The 19,933-nt window shown below is 47.7% G+C and overlaps 1 protein-coding gene across 2 annotated transcripts; it reads right to left on the reverse strand.

The window, feature by feature from the left end:
* Nucleotides 1–1,660: 1,660 nt before the first annotated feature.
* Nucleotides 1,661–19,894, reverse strand: UBE2G2 (ubiquitin conjugating enzyme E2 G2). Of its 2 annotated transcripts, none has more exons than XM_075760655.1 (6): nucleotides 19,741–19,894; nucleotides 14,143–14,178; nucleotides 14,010–14,055; nucleotides 8,720–8,838; nucleotides 5,524–5,664; nucleotides 1,661–3,679 (listed from the first exon to the last, which is right to left on the reverse strand). In XM_075760655.1, exons 1-6 carry the CDS (start codon nucleotides 19,781–19,783, stop codon nucleotides 3,567–3,569), a joined length of 498 nt encoding a protein of 165 aa, XP_075616770.1. In that variant the 5' UTR covers nucleotides 19,784–19,894; the 3' UTR covers nucleotides 1,661–3,566. The 2 variants fall into 2 exon arrangements, with proteins under 2 accessions (XP_075616770.1, XP_075616772.1); XM_075760657.1 differs by lacking the exon at nucleotides 19,741–19,894 and adding an exon at nucleotides 18,958–19,220.
* Nucleotides 19,895–19,933: the final 39 nt, after the last annotated feature.

A 19,933-nucleotide genomic window follows, 5' to 3' on the forward strand; every position in this document is an offset into this window, starting at 1 on the left:
TTCAGGCAGCACACGGGGAGGGCAGCTCATCCCAACCAGAGCCTCAGGTGCCAGAGGGATTCTCCAGATTCCCGCACCTTCCCTGTGACCCCCTCAGCCATCCCACCAGCTGGTGGCAAGACCCTCAGCACCCTCGTCTCGCACACCCCCAGCCCCTGAGATGGCTGAAGGACGGAGTGATTTTCTTCCTCCGCCGAGTCAGGAAAATTTGAGAGAGAAGCCACGTGGGGCAGGGAACCAGCACCACTTCTCGCCGGGGCAGCGCGGGGCTGTCCCCTGCTCGTACCTCCATGCCCCACCGTTGCTCAGCCAGCACACATGGCCCTCGCCCCACGCTACGGGACAGGGGAGGCTGCTGCTTCGAGCCCCTTCCTGGAGCCACCTCCTAAAAGCTGCACCAATCCCATACCCAGGATGCACAATCCCAGCATCAGCAGCACAGCCAGCACCGGGGACGGACATCCCAGGTCTGCGCTGGGTCTCCTTTCCCTTCTCCTGGGGTAAAACACACGCAGCAAGGAGGAAAGCAAGGACCGGCCAGAGACGCAGAGCTTTCACCACTTCATCTCGAAAGCAGCACATCCACGATACAGCTCCAGCCAAAATTAAAAAAAAAAATAGCTGGAAAGAAGCCTGGGGCTGGCTCTGCCCCGGAGCTGCAGCCCTTTCATGTGGCTCCAACGCCTCTCGCCCGGCAGCTCGCGCTCTCAAAGAACCGCTTGCATGCACACAGAACAAATTAATGAATGCCTCGCATCCCACTGTGTGTGTTCTGACACAGCCCCCCCTTCGCCAAGGAAAAAAAACGCGTGCGTGTGTGGATGGATGTATATACAAAGGCTTTAAAGAGGACGTTGCTTGCATTTTTACAGCTTTGGTGAAGGGGTTTGTTTTGGGTTTTTTTAAATATAAAAGCCTAAAGCAAATATAATCCAGAGAAACGTTGTGTGGTTTTTTTTAATCTTTAATACTTTACCTGCATGCGCAACACCTGTAGAGCTCCGACACTCCCCAAGGAACGTGTTTTATAGTAACCGTTTCAGACTGAAAAAAAGGCTCAGGAAAACATTGCTACTGGCTAGTATCACACAGGCTGCCAGCACGAGTGTTCTTTCACCAAGGGCGAGGACCACTAAGCCTTTCAGGGAAGCCTATCGCAGGCTCGACACGGCAGCTTTACAAGCTTTAGTTAACTCTCAGGCGTTCCCCAGCTGTAACAAGCTGCTGGGCGGTGAAATCCTCGCGGGACTTGCCGGGCTGGGCAGGAGCTGGGTGAGATGAACCCTCGTGCCGCGCCAAGGACTCGGTTTATGACAGAGTAATATCGGCGGGCTTTGAATGATATATTAAAAAGTCATGATTCACCTCTTGCCTTCCTAGGCCAGATCACAAGACCTTTGTAAGAAGCAAGCTGCATTATATCTGCCGGCTGCCAGATTTTTACAGTTTTATCAAGTTATTGCCATCATTAGAGACAAGAAACTTGCTTGGAAAGCCCAAGCAACCCGTGTCAGCTCTTCCACTCCTCTAAAGCATCCCCCAAGTTTTAACTGCGCTAGAACAACCCCTTCCGCTCCTTTGGACCAAGTCAGAATCGGAATCTCTGGACCAGATGGTTACCCGTAAAAAACCCCCACTGCAAAACATTTCCATACATCTATGAAAGGAGAAAATATAATCACTTTATTTTCAGTATACAGACTAAATCCCACCATAAAATAAAGATAACGAGTGAGCACACATGAATAAAATAGTCCGCACTTCCAAAAAAGCCCACTTTGGCCACGTCTGCTGGATCCATCGTTTGCCACGTGGCGCTCGCAGCTCTCCAGCGGTGTTTCCAAAAGCGGCTGCAGTACTCCTGGGAGCAACGCTCCATCTACTACAATTCAATCAACGCTCTCAGTTTGAATGTAAGTGCTACATTTTCCTGTATGCCTTGAAATACTAGTTAGGTACAACACTATTTCATCATTTCTGCTCCCAAACTACATCAGGTCCCCTTCCTACCCTTACGGTGAAGCAAGAAGAATTACTTCTACAGGGAGGTAACATCAGCAAGTTGCAGCAATAGAAATTCCTCAGAGGTGCAGAACGACGGCATACTGTGATCTGCAGCACGGACAGCAAGACATAAATACTGACGAGTTGAACACACACGCATGCAAACACACCTCCGTAAAGCTTTCTCCACGGTGCGACTCCTTCCTCGTCACACGCTTTTCACAGATAAAAAAGCCCTTCTCAAATCTGAAGCTGCCAACAAAGTACGATTCCATGTGTGCTATCAATGGGCACGTTATTGCTTGCAGTAAATTGGAGAAGATTTGGACCTACACAAGAGATTTGCTTTGCAAAGCACAGAGGTGGCCCCCCAAGCAGTTTTACAAACTGATCGTTGCAGCTGGGATTTCCTGCACCCTCCACACCAGCAGTTGGCTACAATACTCTGCAGTTTTAAACATGCGTCGTACCATCCTCTAGAAAACACGGTCAGTATCTTCTCTGACCCACATTTAAATACACAAGAGCAGTCAGCATAAAGAAACGTTACAGTTAATTTTACAAAATTCACCACGTGAAGTTTTTCGCTTATTCACCTGAAGAACGGGTGACCTGGGCTGGAACAGCAAAGGCCAGCAGTGCCTAATCCTCCCGGCACCCAAATGTCAACAGAGCAGGAGCTGACATTCTGGCAGAGATATTTTACATGCCCAGCGGAGCGGACACATCCTCACTGGATTTCCAGGCTGCCAACGACTTACCTCGCCCACGGTGAACCCGCCCAAAGCACGTAAGAATCCAGCCTTTACATCCTGCACTTCTCATTGAATGCAAAGTTTACAACTGAGTGTCTTTAAGGAGCAATAAAGCAGCTCTTGGGATTTCTTCCAAGCAAACACTGACTCAAAGGCTCAATACAAAGTCACAGTGTTACACGGGAACACTAGCCCACTCCAGACCCCAGCCAGCCACTGACAACAACTCCCTCGATCTTCTCCTGAAGTTGCGTGCTGCACAATCACTTGCTTTGCTACCGCATCCCGACTAGAACCTTGTTTTATAGCCTTCTCTCGCTAACTATACACTTCAAATCAGTTCTGACTGCAAACGCTGTCCTTAACTGAGTAACACAAAATGATAGATTATTTCCTGTCTAACGGTGCTCCAGATCCAACGCTACCTAGAAAAACACACAACTAATTCTTCCAGCTGGCGATCCAAACCAGCTCTGTTCTCAAACAGCAGATTGGCGAAGGTGGGCTGCAGATTGCAAAGTCTCCAAGCTCTCCATATCATGAAGTGAGGTAGCAACAAGCAGCCCTTTGAAACAGCATTGTCTCCATATTTTTCCCTAGTATTAAATCCCTTTTCCACACAATTTAGTGAGTGAACTTGAGGCTTCTCTGGAGCAGTGGAATAAGAAAAGAGATGGTAAATAAATAACGAATGATAAGAAGAACTAGGCCAATAGTTTTGCAAAGTTTTCCTTTTTGGTACCAGCACTGAGCACTGCTCGTTTTCAGGTGGAGAGAAATACAAAACACTTCAGTCTCTCTGGGAGCTTAAAGTCCAAGTGACTTCTGCACAATCTGCTTGGCAATTTTGTTAAATTGTTCTCTGTCTTCCCGCCACATCTTGGAGGCGTCTACATTGGCTCCGCTTTCATCATTTGGCTCTGAAATGAGAAAGACTGAAAGATAGGTGGGCAGGCAGGTGATGGAGCAAGACCCCCTTGTTTTTTCAACGCTGCCTCTGCGCTGCCACTTCCCCGTGGCTTTGCACGCTTCCCCTGCATGGAACTACAGAAACACCGCTAAAGAAAATCCAGTGATTGGATTCTCAAACGGTTCTGATTTAACTGATCACAAGAGAATATCACAGCAAGGTCGAGATTAGGTAAGAAACAGGCAGCAGAGGAGCAAGACTTTCTTGTGCTTATGCTCTCAGCAGTTGAGCCCCGGCATGTGTGTGGAACAACGCAGTGTGACACCACCGCTGCCATCCAGGGTTTTTAAAACTGCAAGCTGCTCCCTGCAAAATGTTTTTTCTGGTTCTGCGGCTTCGCAGACACAAAGCCTTCCCGACCAGGCTCTGTCACGCTTTGGGATGGCTTGTTCTATTATAAAACAACAAAACAAACCCAAGAAAGCCCATAGAATGCTTTCATTTCTGCAACGTCTTTCATCCAAGGATTTCAGAGCGCTTTACAAAGTACACGGAGGCCCTGTGACTCCAACACTCCATTTTGCGCAGAGGTAAGCTGAGGCACAGGGTTTATCAGGCTCGTGGTCAGCATACAGAAGGGATTACATGAGTCACTAAGACAGACCGTACTCTACCCAATTGCCTTCACACACCAGTCCAAATCCACCCCAGGCCAGTTCAGCGCATCTCGGGCTGACGTCTTTCTCGACACAGTGCTGATGGCTTGCCCTTTAAAGCCAGTAGCGGGGACAGGAGATGTGCGGGTCCCCCAGTTTGCTGAGCTTGGGCTTACGCTACCAGCGGAGCTAGAGCCTGACAACTCACCTTTTAGACTAATTCCTTCAAAAGCCGTGGGAAAACAGGATGCACAGGCAGAGAACAAGAGACCAGGTGATGCTGACGCTAACCAGTCTAGGGAAGGCTGCACCACACACCAAGTTCTTGGAGGCCAGGGGCCACCCAATGAGGTACCGTTTGTCTGCACAGCTTCCCAACAGTACATTACTATTCTGAAGCTAAAATGGTCCCACATAAAAATCTGTTGCTTGCTCTTTGATCGACTTTGCTGCTCCTAAACCCTTTTATCATTCAAAATTGATTCTAAGGGACACAGCTCTGCCCTTTTCAGGCAGTTGAGTGGCTCTGCCCACCATGTGGAAAAGGGTCCATCTTTCAGGGAGCTGAACACGACAGCTGACCCACAGCCGTTGCTGGACTTTGGGAAAGCCATTTAAAAGGCCGCACAACAAGAACAAGTTTTTCACCCAACCTCTCTTCTCAAGAAGGCTTCCTCTGAACCAGAGACGGCAGAACGGGCTACGTTCCCTGGCTGGCAAATAACAGAAACGGAGGGTGCTGGCCTGGGACTCGGAGTTTACCGTACTGGTTAGAACTGGCTGGTCACCCTGCACCTGCTAAAGCCAAATCCAACACAGGCTGCAAGCAGTAGCTCCAAGAGCTGCACAGACATCACAGCAAACGCGAGGACATAGCGCAGGTTTCGTGCAGGAGCAGGGAACCCGCTGAGCCTCAGGACCCACCTGACCATCACTATCTGCTTGGCTGCTGCTGACCTGGAAGGAAAGCAGTGCAGTCGCCCACTAAGCTGGAAACACCTGTTTGATAACTCAGTCTTGTTTTGTTCCCCCCCCCCCCAATTATTTTCAGAGAACTGGTTTATTAACAAATAAATATTAGGGCTTTAAGAACTCTGGTTGCTGCTGAGAAGTTTTAAATATCCTTTGCTCAAATCAAACAGCAAGAAGCAGCTCTAGCTAACTCAGCAACTGCTATGTGAGCTACCGCAGTCCTTACCTGCCAACATGCTAACGACCGACAACAGGATCTTTTCCACGCTCTGCACGGGACTCCACCGCTCAGCGCTGCTCTCGTATCCCATGGGATCATCCCCAGGAGCATGAAGAATAGAGATGCAAACTCTCCCGTCTGGGTAAACTGCACAAGAAGTACAGGGGAGCGATTGTTACTCAGTGGAAATACTCGGCCTCTCCAGTTCTTTATCACAGGTGAATGTTAAGACTTGGCCTTCAAATGACGGACACTAAACCCAGTTTTAATTTTTCTCTTCCAAAGGCAAGAGGGCACAAAATCTGAAAGAGAAAAAATCTAGCAAAAATTTCCTGTGAGTAAATCTAACAAATTTGGGTCACCCTTCCCAACAGAAGCCTGCTGGGAGCACTCCTCTCCTTTGATAACCAGTGGCAGGCTCCATGGAAAAAATAAGAGATGCAACCTGGTGGAACAAGGCAAGTATTTACGTACAGACATAGCTCCAAGTGGGTAACTAGTCCTAATTAAATCGAAGGGTAACAGTCACACAGCGCTGAACGCACGGTGGAGTCCTCCACTGGACCATGACCTTAAAAAGAATTCACCAAATTTGCTCCGCTGCAGCGAGGAGGGAAGAGTGCTATATGTTATAAAAAATACACTTGATCTTATTTCAGACATTACTGAGGAACAACGGGAAGAGTTCACACTACATTTTCTTTTTAACATTGCTTAAAGCTCAGCTGCATTAAAGCGCATGGAAAAAAGGTAACCTATCAATTAAGGATACGGATGTCTTCCCCTCCCGCCTTCAGCGTTAAGCACAGCACCTGCAACAGTACAAGTCATCCTTGCAGACACATGACTCCTCCTGATAACGAGGCAAAGAAAGACTAGAGAGGCAACACAAAGAGAACGGAGTTCCAAACGCTGCTTTAGCAACATGGCCTAATTCCCTGGCCTCCCAAGGAACGACAACTTTAGCCCAGTATTTTCAGCGCTTCTATTCCTCGGGTGACCAAACCCGTGGCATTGCCAGGAAAACAAGATGAAACAAAAAGAGGGAATGACCGCTGAGCAGCTATGCTCATTTCCAGTTCCTTCCATTCACCCAGCTAACGTCCGCACAAGCCTGCAACACGTATGTGCTTTGGAAGACTTCTATTTACATCCTTCCTGCAGCCCCAGGCTGGGGACTGGAGCTGCTCTAGCCGTAGCTGGAAGAGATGGAAACAGCACGTGCTGAATCAGCACTTCTCCTGGCAAGTTAAAACAGGCTGGCAGGAGATATTTCACCTGTAAGTTACTCTAATGTTTTTATGCAGTGCCTCATTCAAAACAGCTGGATCAGAGCGGCACAGTCAAGACACCGAAGGCTGATCCCAGGAAGACGTACGCACCACCCCACTTTGTCACTAAGCGCTAATGCAAGACTTGCCATTAATCGCTACTTTGAAGTGATCTTCACCAGAGCATCCATGAAGATCACTTTATTTTAGAAGATAGTTTGGTGGTGTCTCAATTCCCCCTGTACGTCACACAAACCGCAAAGATAAAGGAACACAGCAGACTTAAAACATTTTCCTTGCAATTCCTCACAGGTGGAGGAATAAGCGCTTAAGGAATAGAAGTGGCGCAGCATGGCCACCCATTTCTACAGCCTTTCTGGGTGTAACCAGGCCATCACAATCCCACAGGGGAAGAAAGATTCAAGCGTCTACTTTGGGTGGGCTCAACCTCAGGTTAACATGCCCCAGAGTCACGGGACGTTAAAGAGCTGAGCTGACCAGCCAGTATGTTCCAGTTAACCCCACGCAGGAAGCGCCCACGTGGAGGGTCACTCTGTAACCCACGAGAGTTGGGCAGTTTGTGCTTCTCCGCATCCCCGTCCTCCTGGCTATGCTGCACCCAAAGCAGCTGCGAGCATCAAACCTCAAGCCGAGGCTACGACTGGAGCTGCAGAGTATCACGTGGACGCAGATTTGCTCACGGACACTGGTCCTGCCGAGGAGTTTGGGCGAATTAGATGTGGCCACGCTGCTTCCAGGTGCCAACCGCTGCACTGCTGCAGACATCAGAGCTTCAGAGGCGATGCTGCACTGCCTTGGGCACGTCCGCACAGTCCTGTGCTGCGACATGAAGGTGTGTCCTTCACAGGAGGACAGAAAGATGTGGACTAAATGGGCAAGAATCTGCATCAGCAGTGATTAGAGAAGGGAAGAACAGAAGAACTTCCAGAAATTGCAAAATTCCTTGGAATAGGATGAAATAAATGGATTCCCACTGAGCCTGAGACTTGTGTTATGCAAGTGCAGGAACAGCTGGGAAGGAAACACCAGGTAGGAGGGCAGCGTTTTCCTTTTATCGCTCCCAAGGGGCAGACACCCAATAGCCTAGAACACAGATCCAGCCCATCATATCTGGGTGATGATAAACAACCTTTACACAATCCACGTTGGTTGCTAGGTGTCATAAGCAACAGTTTTACAACAAATGCCAAGGCTGACTCCAGAAAGTAGCGTTCCGGGCTGCAAAAGGGGGCTTTAAGGTATTTACCTGTCCAAGGCTCAAACTTTTTACCTCTACTTGTTGTTACTTCAATTACTTCCACCGAAAAGTCTTAAGGTAATATCAGAATTGCAGAGGAAAGGTTCAAAGTCTTCACATTAAACACTTGCAAACACGTCATTTGCTCGGACAGAGCACTCTGTATTTTACAGATCACATCAGAAACGTTACTAAACCTGTGACTTAATGGGGAGAAAGTCATGCTGCCAAATAAAGCTGCATCCAAACTTTGGTCAATATGAACAAATTTTCATTCGTTAAAATAACTCCAAACTGATTAAATAAAAGCCAAAGAGCAAGACCGGAAAGAGTCTGTATTAATTCACTAGACCTCACATCATGTATAGAAGATTTCACTTTAGACTATTTATACAATAGTTGCAAGTATTCCTGGAGTGATCTTAAAGTCAGAGAAATTGTTGGAATCTCTATCAGACTGTTTATGACCAAAAGGTTTATGAGAATTAACACGAAAAAGTGACCCTAAGACAGAGCAAAATTGTGGGACGGCTGAACACTCCTATGACACGCTCAAGGCTGGAACGGGAGAGGATCGCCCTCGGTAAGGACACCAGCTCTCCTGCTGCAAAGGTTTGGTTTAAAGGCACACAAGTGACCCGCTCCCCCGTATGTCCTGTGGCATCGGACTCACTGTTCGGATGGAACATCTCGCACGTGAACCTCATCTTCGGAGGGCTTAACGGGTAGTCGAGTGGAAAGCTCAGAATAGCAGGGAAAACCCCATACTCGAAGCAGGTGTCTTCAGGACCCCTAGAAACAGATAAAAAGTGATTCACCAGAGCTTTAAATAGTTCTTTCACTCAAATTCTTGTCTAGTGAGACATATGAGGTTTGGGTTACATCACCTTCTCCAGAAAACAAAGAGTTAATGCACTCTTACCCCACACCTCATAAACTTAAATCCAAACGTGGGGTTTGGGAGGGAAGGGGGAAATCAAAGCTTGCACACTAAATTACTAGGAAGGTCACAACACTGCTTAATTAGCAGGGTGTGCCTGGATATAATTGGAGTATCTGGCTCCAAGGCATGTTCCAGGATTTGAGCGTCTGCACGTCAAGAGAAAGCAGGTGTGGGACTCCTCTGCCTTTGAAGATACTGTTATGCTGCACAAAACAGAGATGTCAAACGCTGTAGCTCAAAAATAATCTATAAAACCTATGGAGATTCAAACCGCCAGTATCGAGCATAACCACACAGAAACACTCATCGCTATCTCATGCAAAAAAACAGAGCGATGTTTTGTAAAAATAAAAACCCAGCTTGGGGACGGTAATTGCTAGATGCAGTACAATGTTTCTTTGCAGACTTCAGGCATTTAGTTTGTGCTCCCTCAAGTGCACGCAGAAAACAAACGCGTTCATCGGGGTTCTTGTAGAAACATTTCCTTATTGTGTTCATCATCTAGTTCAAAGTGCAATCGAGCTGAGATACAAAGACAAGTATTTTACCCTCCCTACATAAAACATTTTTGGAAGGTGAGCAAAAAAAGTTTTGTAGATGTGATTCATTCAAACTTGCTGAACCATCTGGAAGTTATAACACGAACATCATCTCCCTTGATTGGAAAGATCACGAAACAAGCTTCATCACTGAAAATCTTAGCCAAGGAAACCTCATGTATTTAGTAAAAAAACCTCTTCCAACAAGGGTTATACTGTCTGGGAAATAAGGTTTAGGAATATATTCGTGCCTCCTCCTCCCAATCCACATTTTCCATGCCAAAAAGAACATAAAAGTTCGAGGACTCCTAACAGTTAAGACTGCAAACCTACGGAAAAAGGAAATTGAGACCAGCAAAACCTAACGCCCTAGGAGGCTCACTCTCTTAAACTGTGGGATTCAAAAGACTTGGCTGGTAGATAAACACAAGAACTACGTGACTTAAACCTGAATATTGACGCTGGCAGGTAAGATTAGTGAAATGCATCGATGTACTGCAAGAATGAAAGCTAAACCATTTTGTTCCCTTTCTGGCCTTTTCCCTAAATTTAGTCGGGATCCAATTCACATCTGAGAGTAAGCTGAATGCATTTTTTCATGAACATTTTAATTCCAGCTGCATTTTAAAGGCTTATTGTTGAACTTCTAAGAGTATGTACATACACGCATTGAAAAGCTGGTGGGTGTCTTATGTTCTGTTTTGAGAGCAAACACACAGCCTCAAGGGCTCTTCTGTCAAATACGTTAACCCAAAACGCTCAGTTTTAGGCCCCGTATTATGGGAGCAAAATGCTTTTGTTTTTAGCCATTCATCGCTGCCAGGATCAACTTCAAAGAAATTATTAAAGTTAATCCAAGACAGCATTTGCAACTACGAAACACTCAGGAGGCCGCAACATTGAAACTCGACAGCAGCGCTTTCAGTTCAAAAACCTGCTCCATCCAAGACTCTTCACGGCTTGCGATGCAGGCAGCCTCTGCATCTTTTTCCGTGCAGGATGCTACTCGACAGACGTCCCTAAAGCATTTTAGAGCAGACATCGCTTCTCCTCCGGCCATTATATGGCATTAAATGACTTGCAAGACATCCAGACCGCTTCGCTGTGTGAGAGAAGCTGACATAAGACATGGCATGAAAATAAGAAACTCTGAACTCTGAACTGCTCGAGCTGGCTGTTCCTTAGGCAAGGGGAAGAAAAGGATGGCAGGTATCTGCCAAAACAGGAGGGAAAAGCGCATTGACGAGGACGATTAATTCTATAATCACAGCTTCACCTAAGTTTGTAAATGGCTTCTTAGTTGTAAAAAGATGCTGGAAAAAGACCAAAACTCACAGTCATTGGATGCCGAAAAGGGGAATTCCACGCTAAACAAAAGTCATAAGCCTCATTATAGATCTAATTACCTTTCTAGACAGGTTTTTGATAAGTTGACTTCAATTTACACTGTTTAGTTTTCAAGCAATCTTTAAGCAAATAAAAGCTCTTAACAAATACGTGGGTTTGTGTCTTTTTGGGATAAACTTTAATAGCAACACGCACTTGTATATGCCAATCAGAGGGCAAAACTTGAAATGTTCAATTCACGACCTTGCACAACACAACGCTCTGTGGGACCTCACACAGGCTGAGGAATTGAGCGGCATTGGGGTAAACTCTCTTGACACGCTGGGGCTATTTATTATCACGAATAAGTCACTCTGTTGCACAGATTTGGCTTTCAGAGACACTCTGATTCAGCTTCTGTTTGGGGTCTTATCCAAAGGGTGCGTTTTATGCCAGGCTCCAAACCTCCGCGGTTCAGAAAGATCATCACATTGTATTATAAGTTCTGGATCTATGACACTCACTTTGGGAACATGAGAACTGTTCTACCATTCAGACACGTCAACACAGCCTTAACATTTATATGCTTAACATTTATCCAGCACTGCTGCTGCAGGAAACACCACCAGAAATTAAAATAACGGTAATAATAATTTGTAAGTGCATTATTTTATCTTGGAGCCAAGCTCTTATATCAATCTGTGTAACATTACCCAGCCCACCTCTGAAATGATAAATGGGTGATGTCTTTTCTCTCTTAGGCCTCTTTTTTTTATTATTTATTTGCCATTAAATGTGCTCTAGCTTTATGTAAATTGGGTGAAGGAAAAAAAAAGAAAAGGATTCTGTTTTCTTTGTTATTGCGCTACTTACTTACCTTTTGCACTTCATCTGCCTAAAAATTTGAAGCCAACTTTAATTTCCTCATCTGCACTTCTTTCATTCCCAGAATCTCACACAGCACATGTGAGATTACAAAACATTCGAGACGATTATCACAGACAAATATAAACAAGTCATTTAGCTTGCTTTCCAAATGTACGCAAACACTTCTACTAATAGAGTTTTGTAAAGCGACGAAAGTAACCAAACATGTTTAGGGTAAACATGTTTCTATTGTACCACAGCTTCAGAATTTAGCAGATCTTAAAATATAATTTTATTATGACACACACACACAATACAGAAACCAAAATGAAAGCACCTCCGCCTCTCATTTTGCGCTGACAAAGACCTGAAGCTCAACACTCAGCACTTTCAAAGGGCTTTCAAGTCTGCAAGCAGCTCCTCTGTTCTTTAAGAACATGTTATGGGAAACATCAGAAAAAGTATTTTCTAGGTAGTGAATCAAATCCAAAAGTACTTCTGTGTGTGCCCCATGAAAGCTTTACGCAACTGCACAATCTCTGCTACGAGAAAGTACTGATAGGCAGGAATTTCCTTCCATATTCCAAGAACTGCATTAAATCCTCTGGGATTTCTACCCTCCAAGCAACACACACCCGTCTGACCTGAAATTGGGTGCGTGTTCCAGAGGAGTGATAACTATCCCCCTTGCAGAAAGAGAAAGCGTACGACGCTGCAGCCAAAATCTTTCGTGTCAGGCAACAAATTACCCGAGCGTTTATTTTCAGGGGACCAAGCTACCAGGAAGTACAACCTGTTCATCACAGGCTCAATTGCTGCACATAAGCAGAGGCATTTGCCAACTCTTCCCATCAATCAGCAAACAAGCAGTGATAATCCCAGCCTCCATTTACCAGGGCTTAAAATAACTCAGAGGCTCACGCTTGCCATAAAGCAGGATCACCCACGCAGCCAGCTTGTGCGGAACAGGTGATATGCTATAGCTCAGGAGGCTTTTGGATTGGTTGCGTGCCTGGTCCCGAGAGACAGAAATCTTGTTTTTCATCCCTAGACAACACACTCCGAGCAAACCGAGCTAGGAAAATTCTGCCACCCACGCTAGCTGAGAATCTCATAAGTCAGCACCGGTGGTTGCAGTGAAAACCGGCCGAGGGCACAGCAGGCACGCTGCAAGCGGGGCCACTGCCTGCTGCCCCTGGGGTCCTCCAACCAACCCTTGCTAAAGGAACCTCGAAAGACAGACCCCGGATCTACCCTAAGAACAGACCTTCAGCTTCAAGGCAGACTTAGCAGTTTGGAGCTTCTTCATCTTTTAATTCCATAGCGTTTGCGTGAATTGTCAGACCTGGGTGACAAAGGTCTCTTTTCCTCTCCCCTACTGTTTTAGAACTTTGTTTTCTAAAAATGACCAGTTATTCCACGTACTCAGAGTTCCCAAAGAAGGGTACAGCATGAGTAAGAGAGTACAAACAAGAGAGAGGACAGTTGAAGACGCTTGGCAAGAAGGTTTTGTCTTTTCATGGCAAGTTTTGCTACAAATGACCGTGCCCAGCAGTTCGGGAGTAGAAGGGGGAGGACACAGCTTTGTAAAGTCTTTGTCACCCCCCAAAACACAACAGGCAGCGATCGGAGCTATTCACCAACAGGAGACCTTTCTACACGGAATCACCACGCCCAACGTCTTTACAACACCAGCCAATTCACAAAGTGTAAAGAACGTCAAAAGAATTTTTTTTTGTTTTTTAAATTTGAATACTTTCTCAGACCAATCCCCTTCCATTTTTCTAGAAAAAAATCAAATAGTAAGTCAACTCATTCTAGGGATTGATTTTTTGTCCCCTCACTGATAATCCGTGTATTTTGCTCCACTTTAAACATGAGAAAAACCTGTCCTGTATTTGCAGTTGAGCAATGTTCCCAACAGGTTTGCGTGACCTACAAGCAATCCATTGTTTCCTACAGTGTTTGTATATCCAACGTACACCCGAGGGAGTCCAAACAAGCATTCCCGTCAAATTCACAAGTTACTTATGCTGAATGTTGCTTAGTATAATGATACCTGTACAACAAATGATCGCTTAAGTCCCAATGCCACCTCTGTCACACTGTTTAAATTCCAAATATAATTCCCTGTTTGGGTCAGAAAAGAAGTTCCCAGCCAAAGGTAGGCCAAGGTCGACATTATACAGAACTGATACTTTTTTTTTTTTTTTTTACACTCTTGTTCTCCTAGAAGCTAATCATAATATGCAAGTGCTGATTTCAGATACAAACCAGTATGAACTCACATAATCAGAGCTTCCCATTCAAAGAAGTTCTCTTCATTCATGGGACCTGGTAAGAAAAAACAAAACAAGGCTTAGCGCTCCCTGAACACAAGGCTACAACTTCACAGTGCACAAACCCTGCTCTGCTCCTCACCTGCTACTATCCCCTCCGGTGGGTTCAGGGTCAGCTCTGTAAAAAGAAAAACACAAGGAAATGTTAACATGACCTGCAAGCCTGAGCGTTTCGGCTAGCGTTTGGGTGGCCATGGCTTTATACAGAGACCCCACCAGCAAACACCCTTGAAGAAAAGCTTGAGGACACCATGGGAGGAATCTTCCGGCCATGCTTTACACAGCAAGACTCCACAGCTGGAAGGCCCAGTGTCTCACTGCTGACAATTTAACTTCTTCATGCAGGACGGTTTTCTAGACAAAATTATTTGGTGTTTTTTGGTCTCTCAGGCTCCCAATACCAGTCTTCCCAGGGACAATGATTTAAAAGTGAGAAGGAAGAAAAAAAACCTCTTTCCACAAAGCACGGGCAACACTCTTCCCTTGGAGCACTGTGGTATCTGCAGGGACAAACTCAAGAGAAGAGAAAACAGGTTGTATTCCCGTAACCTCTCTGCACCAATTCAGACTCAACAGCATACAAACCCCAAAACGACGCAAAAAAGGTGGAGAAGCAGAGGCAAGCGAAATTTGACAAGCGGCTTTGTTCCTGGAATTCACTCTGACGCTCCCCGCGCGGCCTGGAAAACGTGAGTAAAACAAAAGCAGCAGCCATGAAGCAGCCCTGGCCACACACGGCAAGTTTGGATCCATCAACCCTCACTTTCTGTAGGAAACGGGTACAGTTCCCAATTCATACAATAACCATCAGCATCAGTACCTCATTTCAAGCCCAGCACCCTGTGTGCTGATAAAATAATAACCAGTTTTTTCTACTATCGGGTGCAATGACCATCAACTTCCAGTTTCTGAACTCCTGCAGTCAAGCGAGACGCGGGGCAGCCGGCAGGACCAGTGGCAGGAGGCGACGCTCTGAGGGCGTCGAACTGGAGGAGGCGAGGGTAATTAGGCCAACTTAAGTAAGGGCTGGGAGCTGCTCATCTAGAACAGCGTTTCCTAACCGACGGCCTGTGGACTACTAGTGGCCCGTAACACACAAAACGCAGCCACAGGAAACGCCACGCGCGTTCCCATGCACGGAAACAAGCACGAACACGGAGCCAGGGAAGATCTGAAGTCACAAACCAATAAATGAAACGTTTGACCTAATTTCTGTTAAGCTACACCTGAAAATTGTGGGTAGCGCTGCACAAAACAGCACACAGATTTTTGTCTTAAAACAGCTAAGTTACTCTTGGATTCAAAAACGTGCTGAAGTAAGGCCAACAGGAGAGCGAGCAAAACTCTTCGGTTCACTCAGATCACCATTAAGTTCGGCACAGACCTCTCCGATTGAAGTTCAAAAGCACAGCAGCAGATTGAAACTCAGCGTTACGGTTTCCCACGACATCCTGACTTTAAGGAGCAGGTTTTTCCAGCTTGATAGCGGGTCTCTAACAGCTTTGCTTGTTGATGTTTTCAGACAGAAAGAGGGAGATGTCAAACTCAGGAGCTCCTGGAATCATTTTGCTCCATCTTGTGGCTCTCTAAGAAGAAAAACTCTCTGATATTTCCCACAATTTCCCTTGAAAACCCCGGCAGCCCTCGTGACTGCCCGCAGGCAGCATCTGCGCGTCCCCTGCAGCAGGCAGCCGTGCGGAGGTGTGCTGTGCAGCTCTCCATCCCCAAGGAAAACCGGGACAGCGGGAAGCAAGATCCAAACCCTGTGGAGCAAAGGGTCTTTACGAGGCTGAAGGCTCAATTCTCCACTTCACCTTGCTCAGGTCTCCCCTCGGACACAGGCAAAAGAGGTTCCATCCTTAAGGATCAGGCAAAGCGGTACCTGGGCAGTGCAGGGGCACACGAGCTTTGATTTTGAGTGGCTGCTACCATCCCTGGTCACTGAGGAAGGAAAACCCCCTTTTCCGTGTGGATGGACACATCCTACCCCGTGATTTGTCTTAGAGCCGTTCAGAGGGGAATCAGGAGCCCAGCTTTCAGGAGCTACACAGCATGAAATTCGGTAGCTGACACAGCAGCAGCTGCTTCAATCTCACCAAAGCCTCCGAAACAGGGTCACTTGAATTGAATGTCAGGGGGGATTTTTTGCAATTATTTTTAAGTGAGCAGCAAAAAGCACGTGATCAGAGCATTTGTTTTAATGCTGCAGAATGACTCTGACAAGTCAGGTAAGCCAAACAGCCTCCTACCCCACTCTCCTACGCGGCTGTCCTCCTAAGCAAGTTGCGTGGCACAACGGGAGCACGCCAGCAGATGAAACACCCTCCCTCCGCTCTCCGCGGCACCCCGCCTGGGGGTAACTTCTGCCTAGCCTGAGTTTGGCCTCCCGGCGTGCAAAACCTCTGCACGCATGGTGTAAAGCTTTCCCAAGGAAAGCTCTCCCCCTCTGCAAGTGCCACGCCATGCTGTCCTCTCGCCTGCCTGCCCACGACCGCAGCGTGCCAGCGCACACCCGCATCCCGGCCACCATCACCCGACGGGCCATTTCTGTTCCTGCACGAGCTATTTCCCAGCGACAGGAAGGAGCTGAGCCCTCTGCCCGTGCTGAGCACGGACAGCGTCCGACACCAGGCATTGACGGAGGAAACGCAGATCCTGAAGCTGCACCAGCTACTCAAGAGAGGCAGCTTGCACAAACTGAGAGCCACCTCCCTCGATCCCCTTTCTCCAAGGGGTGAGATCAGCAGAAGGACTTTGCAGGAGCCCTTGATGCAGCAGCTCCTTGGCCACGGCTGACGGGCAACCGTGAGTCCAGGAAAAAACCTCCAAGGAGCAGAACCTCACAATCCGCGGGACAACCGAGGCGGGAGCGGAGCTGTCAGACCCAGAGACACACGAGTGGCAACGTCCTACTAAGGGATTCCCAGAAGTGGAAGGACAAGCAGTCAACGTGGAAACAAAGAGTAAACATAAAGCCAGAAAAGGAATCAGTTTTGAAAGAGGTAAAGGGGAAGGCCAAGGAAAGTCTCTGCGGAAAACAAAGGAGCGGCACAGTCGCGAGAATAAATAAGAGAGAGCAAAAAGTCATCACGCTCCAAACATGCAAAGATCTAAATGAGGACCAAAAAAAAAAAAAAAAAAAAAAAATCTATCTCACTTGGCTGCCCACAGCCACCTTCCCTTCCTTCTCCACAAGGAAGGGAAAACACCGCAATTTCACAGCCTCTCCCCAAATCAAATAATCTATTTGGGCTCCAACGGGTAGAAACTCTTCACAACATCAAGCATTTTTCACATAAGGTAACAATAAACCTTTATTTAAAGATTTAAACACGCACATGCACAGAGAAAATTGAAGACAAAGCTAAAAAAAAAGGCAAGTAAGGAAAGAATTAGAAATCTGGTAAACAAAATACAGCCACCAGCAAGGCACTGTCTGCCAAACATCTCTGTCACCACTAGAAGTAACTAAAGGGAAAAGACAGAGAAGAAGAAAGAGGAAAATTAAAGGAGGAAAAAAAAATGCATGCACAAATATATACAAGATTTCATCCACGGAGCAAGGGAACATTTAAAGTCGTCACCCAGGGCCACACAGTGGGAACACCCAACATCAGGAGGGAGCTGAAAGGTCACAGAAAGCTGAACCTCAGACTACAGCCCTGCCCCCAGACAGGACTCTCCTTTGTTCTGCAAACAGAGGGCGCAGAACAACCTGCGACTAGGAACTATTTTTATTTTTCAAAATAACTTTTGCTGAAGATTTCTCCAGGGCAAAACAGCTTCTGAAGAGCTACAGCTAACTGCCCAGTCTTTTGTGAAACACTAGGGAGGGGTTATAATTCAGGCTTGATTCTGGGTTTTGTAGAAAAGTTCAATGAGCGCACCCACTACAGGAAAGTAACGGCCCTGGAAATGCACGTACAGCACAGGTAACCCACAGAAACCAAGAAGTCTGGCTTACTCTACGGCTGTAACTCAGGTTTCCAGAAGTAAAAGCTTTGTACACTTACTCATCGTAGATTACATTCATTTTTTACGACACTGTTTTATTAGAGCCGGGAAAGTATTTGTAAAGGATGATCACAAACAAGAGGTTATCTCAGTTTATGGTAAGTGTCATCCTGAGAAGCTACGCTGAGAAGATTCACATAATGCCTGCCTGTAACACTAACTCAAATTCTTTTTGATGCCATTTAATATCACTTTTTCCTACAGAATTCATTCATCAAAGGCATTCTAGTAAGATCTCAGGGCTTCTCAACAGCAAAGGATCAAAAATGCTTTGTGGGACTAAGGGGATTTATGTAAGAGAACAGATAAAAGCAGAGTCAAGTCCTTTCCAATCTCCTTTTCAGGTCAGTGCTCCTGGATTACAACAGAAAACCGGAGGTTTCCAGGCCACGCTGTCCACACAGGCTTTACCCGCGCTACGGCACCGGCGGGGCTTGCTCCCCACCCCGAGCGGCCACTGCGGCAGCCCGAGGGGTCCCGGGCCAGCCCCGGCCCTCACAAACACCTGCGGGACGGTTCCGCCGAGGCCCATGCTCTGCAGAGCGGCCCGAGAACAAACGCGGTGTTGGCAGGACACGTGCGTCTGCAAATACTCTGTTTTATACAGGCCGGACTCTTACGCTAAACGATGGTGAAGTGAGAAACATCTCCTCATCCCCGGACGACCTCGGGAGCTCTGTCGATGACCGTCACTTAGAGCCTAACACCATCCTTCACCTACCAAACGCTCCTTTTTTTCCCCCACTGTACTTCCTCACCTTAAATAAAGGCCAGGACATCAGACGCCAAAAGCACGCAGGAAAACAAAACAAAACAAGTATTTCTTGCCGGAACGAGCCACCTTCGGACACGTCGCAAGCGCGGCGGTGAGCAGATCTCTCACCTCGGCAGAGACGGGATGGCCCAGAGGGACGCAGGCGGCGGCAGGTCCCCACTCCCCCGGGGAAGATCACCACTCCACACCCCTGGCAAGTCACATCTCACGTAGATTTTTAAACAAACAAACAAGTTTGGGCCGTCGATCAGTAAATTCCAGTTTAAATGCGGTTACTAACCGCCACGTGTCCGGTAAGGCCTCGACAAAGATATCTAATTATTTTTCAGGTAACAAAACCCTGCGACAGAGGTGGCTGCGTTTTGGTTCACCTGGAAAATTTAACCGGGGAAAAAAAAAAAAAAAAAAAAAAAAAAAGAGAAGAAGAACGGGCCACTTGCCCAGGATTCCCAGAGCTTCCCCCCGTGTCACGGAACCCCAGACGTGCCAACCGCGGACAAAGCGGTGTTCCAGCCGACCCGGGTGCGCGGGGTGGTCGCCCTGCAGCACCGGGGAAGGGAGAAGGACGTGGGGGAGGGAAGCGGTGCCACGCGTGACTCCCTCCTCCACAGAGCCCGGGCCCCCTGACCCCCGCCCCGGCTGGCCCGGGGGACGCAGGGAGCGCTCTGCAGGCCGGGCGGAGGGGAGCAGCCAGCGGGGGCTAGGAACCCGTGGCCGGCGGGGCAGAGGGAGGTGCACCGGGGGGCGTGAGGCCCGCGGCCTGGCCTGGCCTGCCCCGCCGCCATCACCGCCCCTTCCCGGCCCGCGGCCTCCCCGGGCTGTAAGGAAGGATCCCGTCAGGAGGGACAAGGCGGGGTGAGGACCAAGGAGCGCCCGTCCCCGCCGACTCACGCTTGTACTCGGCCATCAGCCGCTTCAGCGCCGTCCCCGCCATGGCGCGGCCCCGCCGCTGCTTCCGGGCGGGCGGCTAGAGAGGACGGCTGGAGAGGACGGCGGTCTGCCGCTACCGCCTCTATGGTACGCGCCCGGGCCTCCCAGGGCCGCGCATGCGCAGAGCGGCACCCGCCCTGCGCAGCGCCGAGCA

Source organism: Balearica regulorum, chromosome 9 (genome assembly GCF_011004875.1).
Source record: "Balearica regulorum gibbericeps isolate bBalReg1 chromosome 9, bBalReg1.pri, whole genome shotgun sequence".
NCBI classification, from domain to species: domain Eukaryota; kingdom Metazoa; phylum Chordata; class Aves; order Gruiformes; family Gruidae; genus Balearica; species Balearica regulorum.

What these genes read in the sequence shown, in the direction of transcription:
- UBE2G2 (XM_075760655.1), bottom strand. Translation starts at nt 19,783, where the DNA reads ATGGCGGGGACGGCGCTGAAGCGGCTGATGGCCGAGTACAAGC. An exon ending in ACCGGAGGGGATAGTAGCAG is followed by an intron (nt 14,056 to 14,142) that starts GTGAGGAGCAGA and finishes TTTTCTTACCAG; the next exon opens with GTCCCATGAATGAAGAGAAC. An exon ending in GGTCGTTAGCATGTTGGCAG is followed by an intron (nt 3,680 to 5,523) that starts GTAAGGACTGCG and finishes TTCTCATTTCAG; the next exon opens with AGCCAAATGATGAAAGCGGA.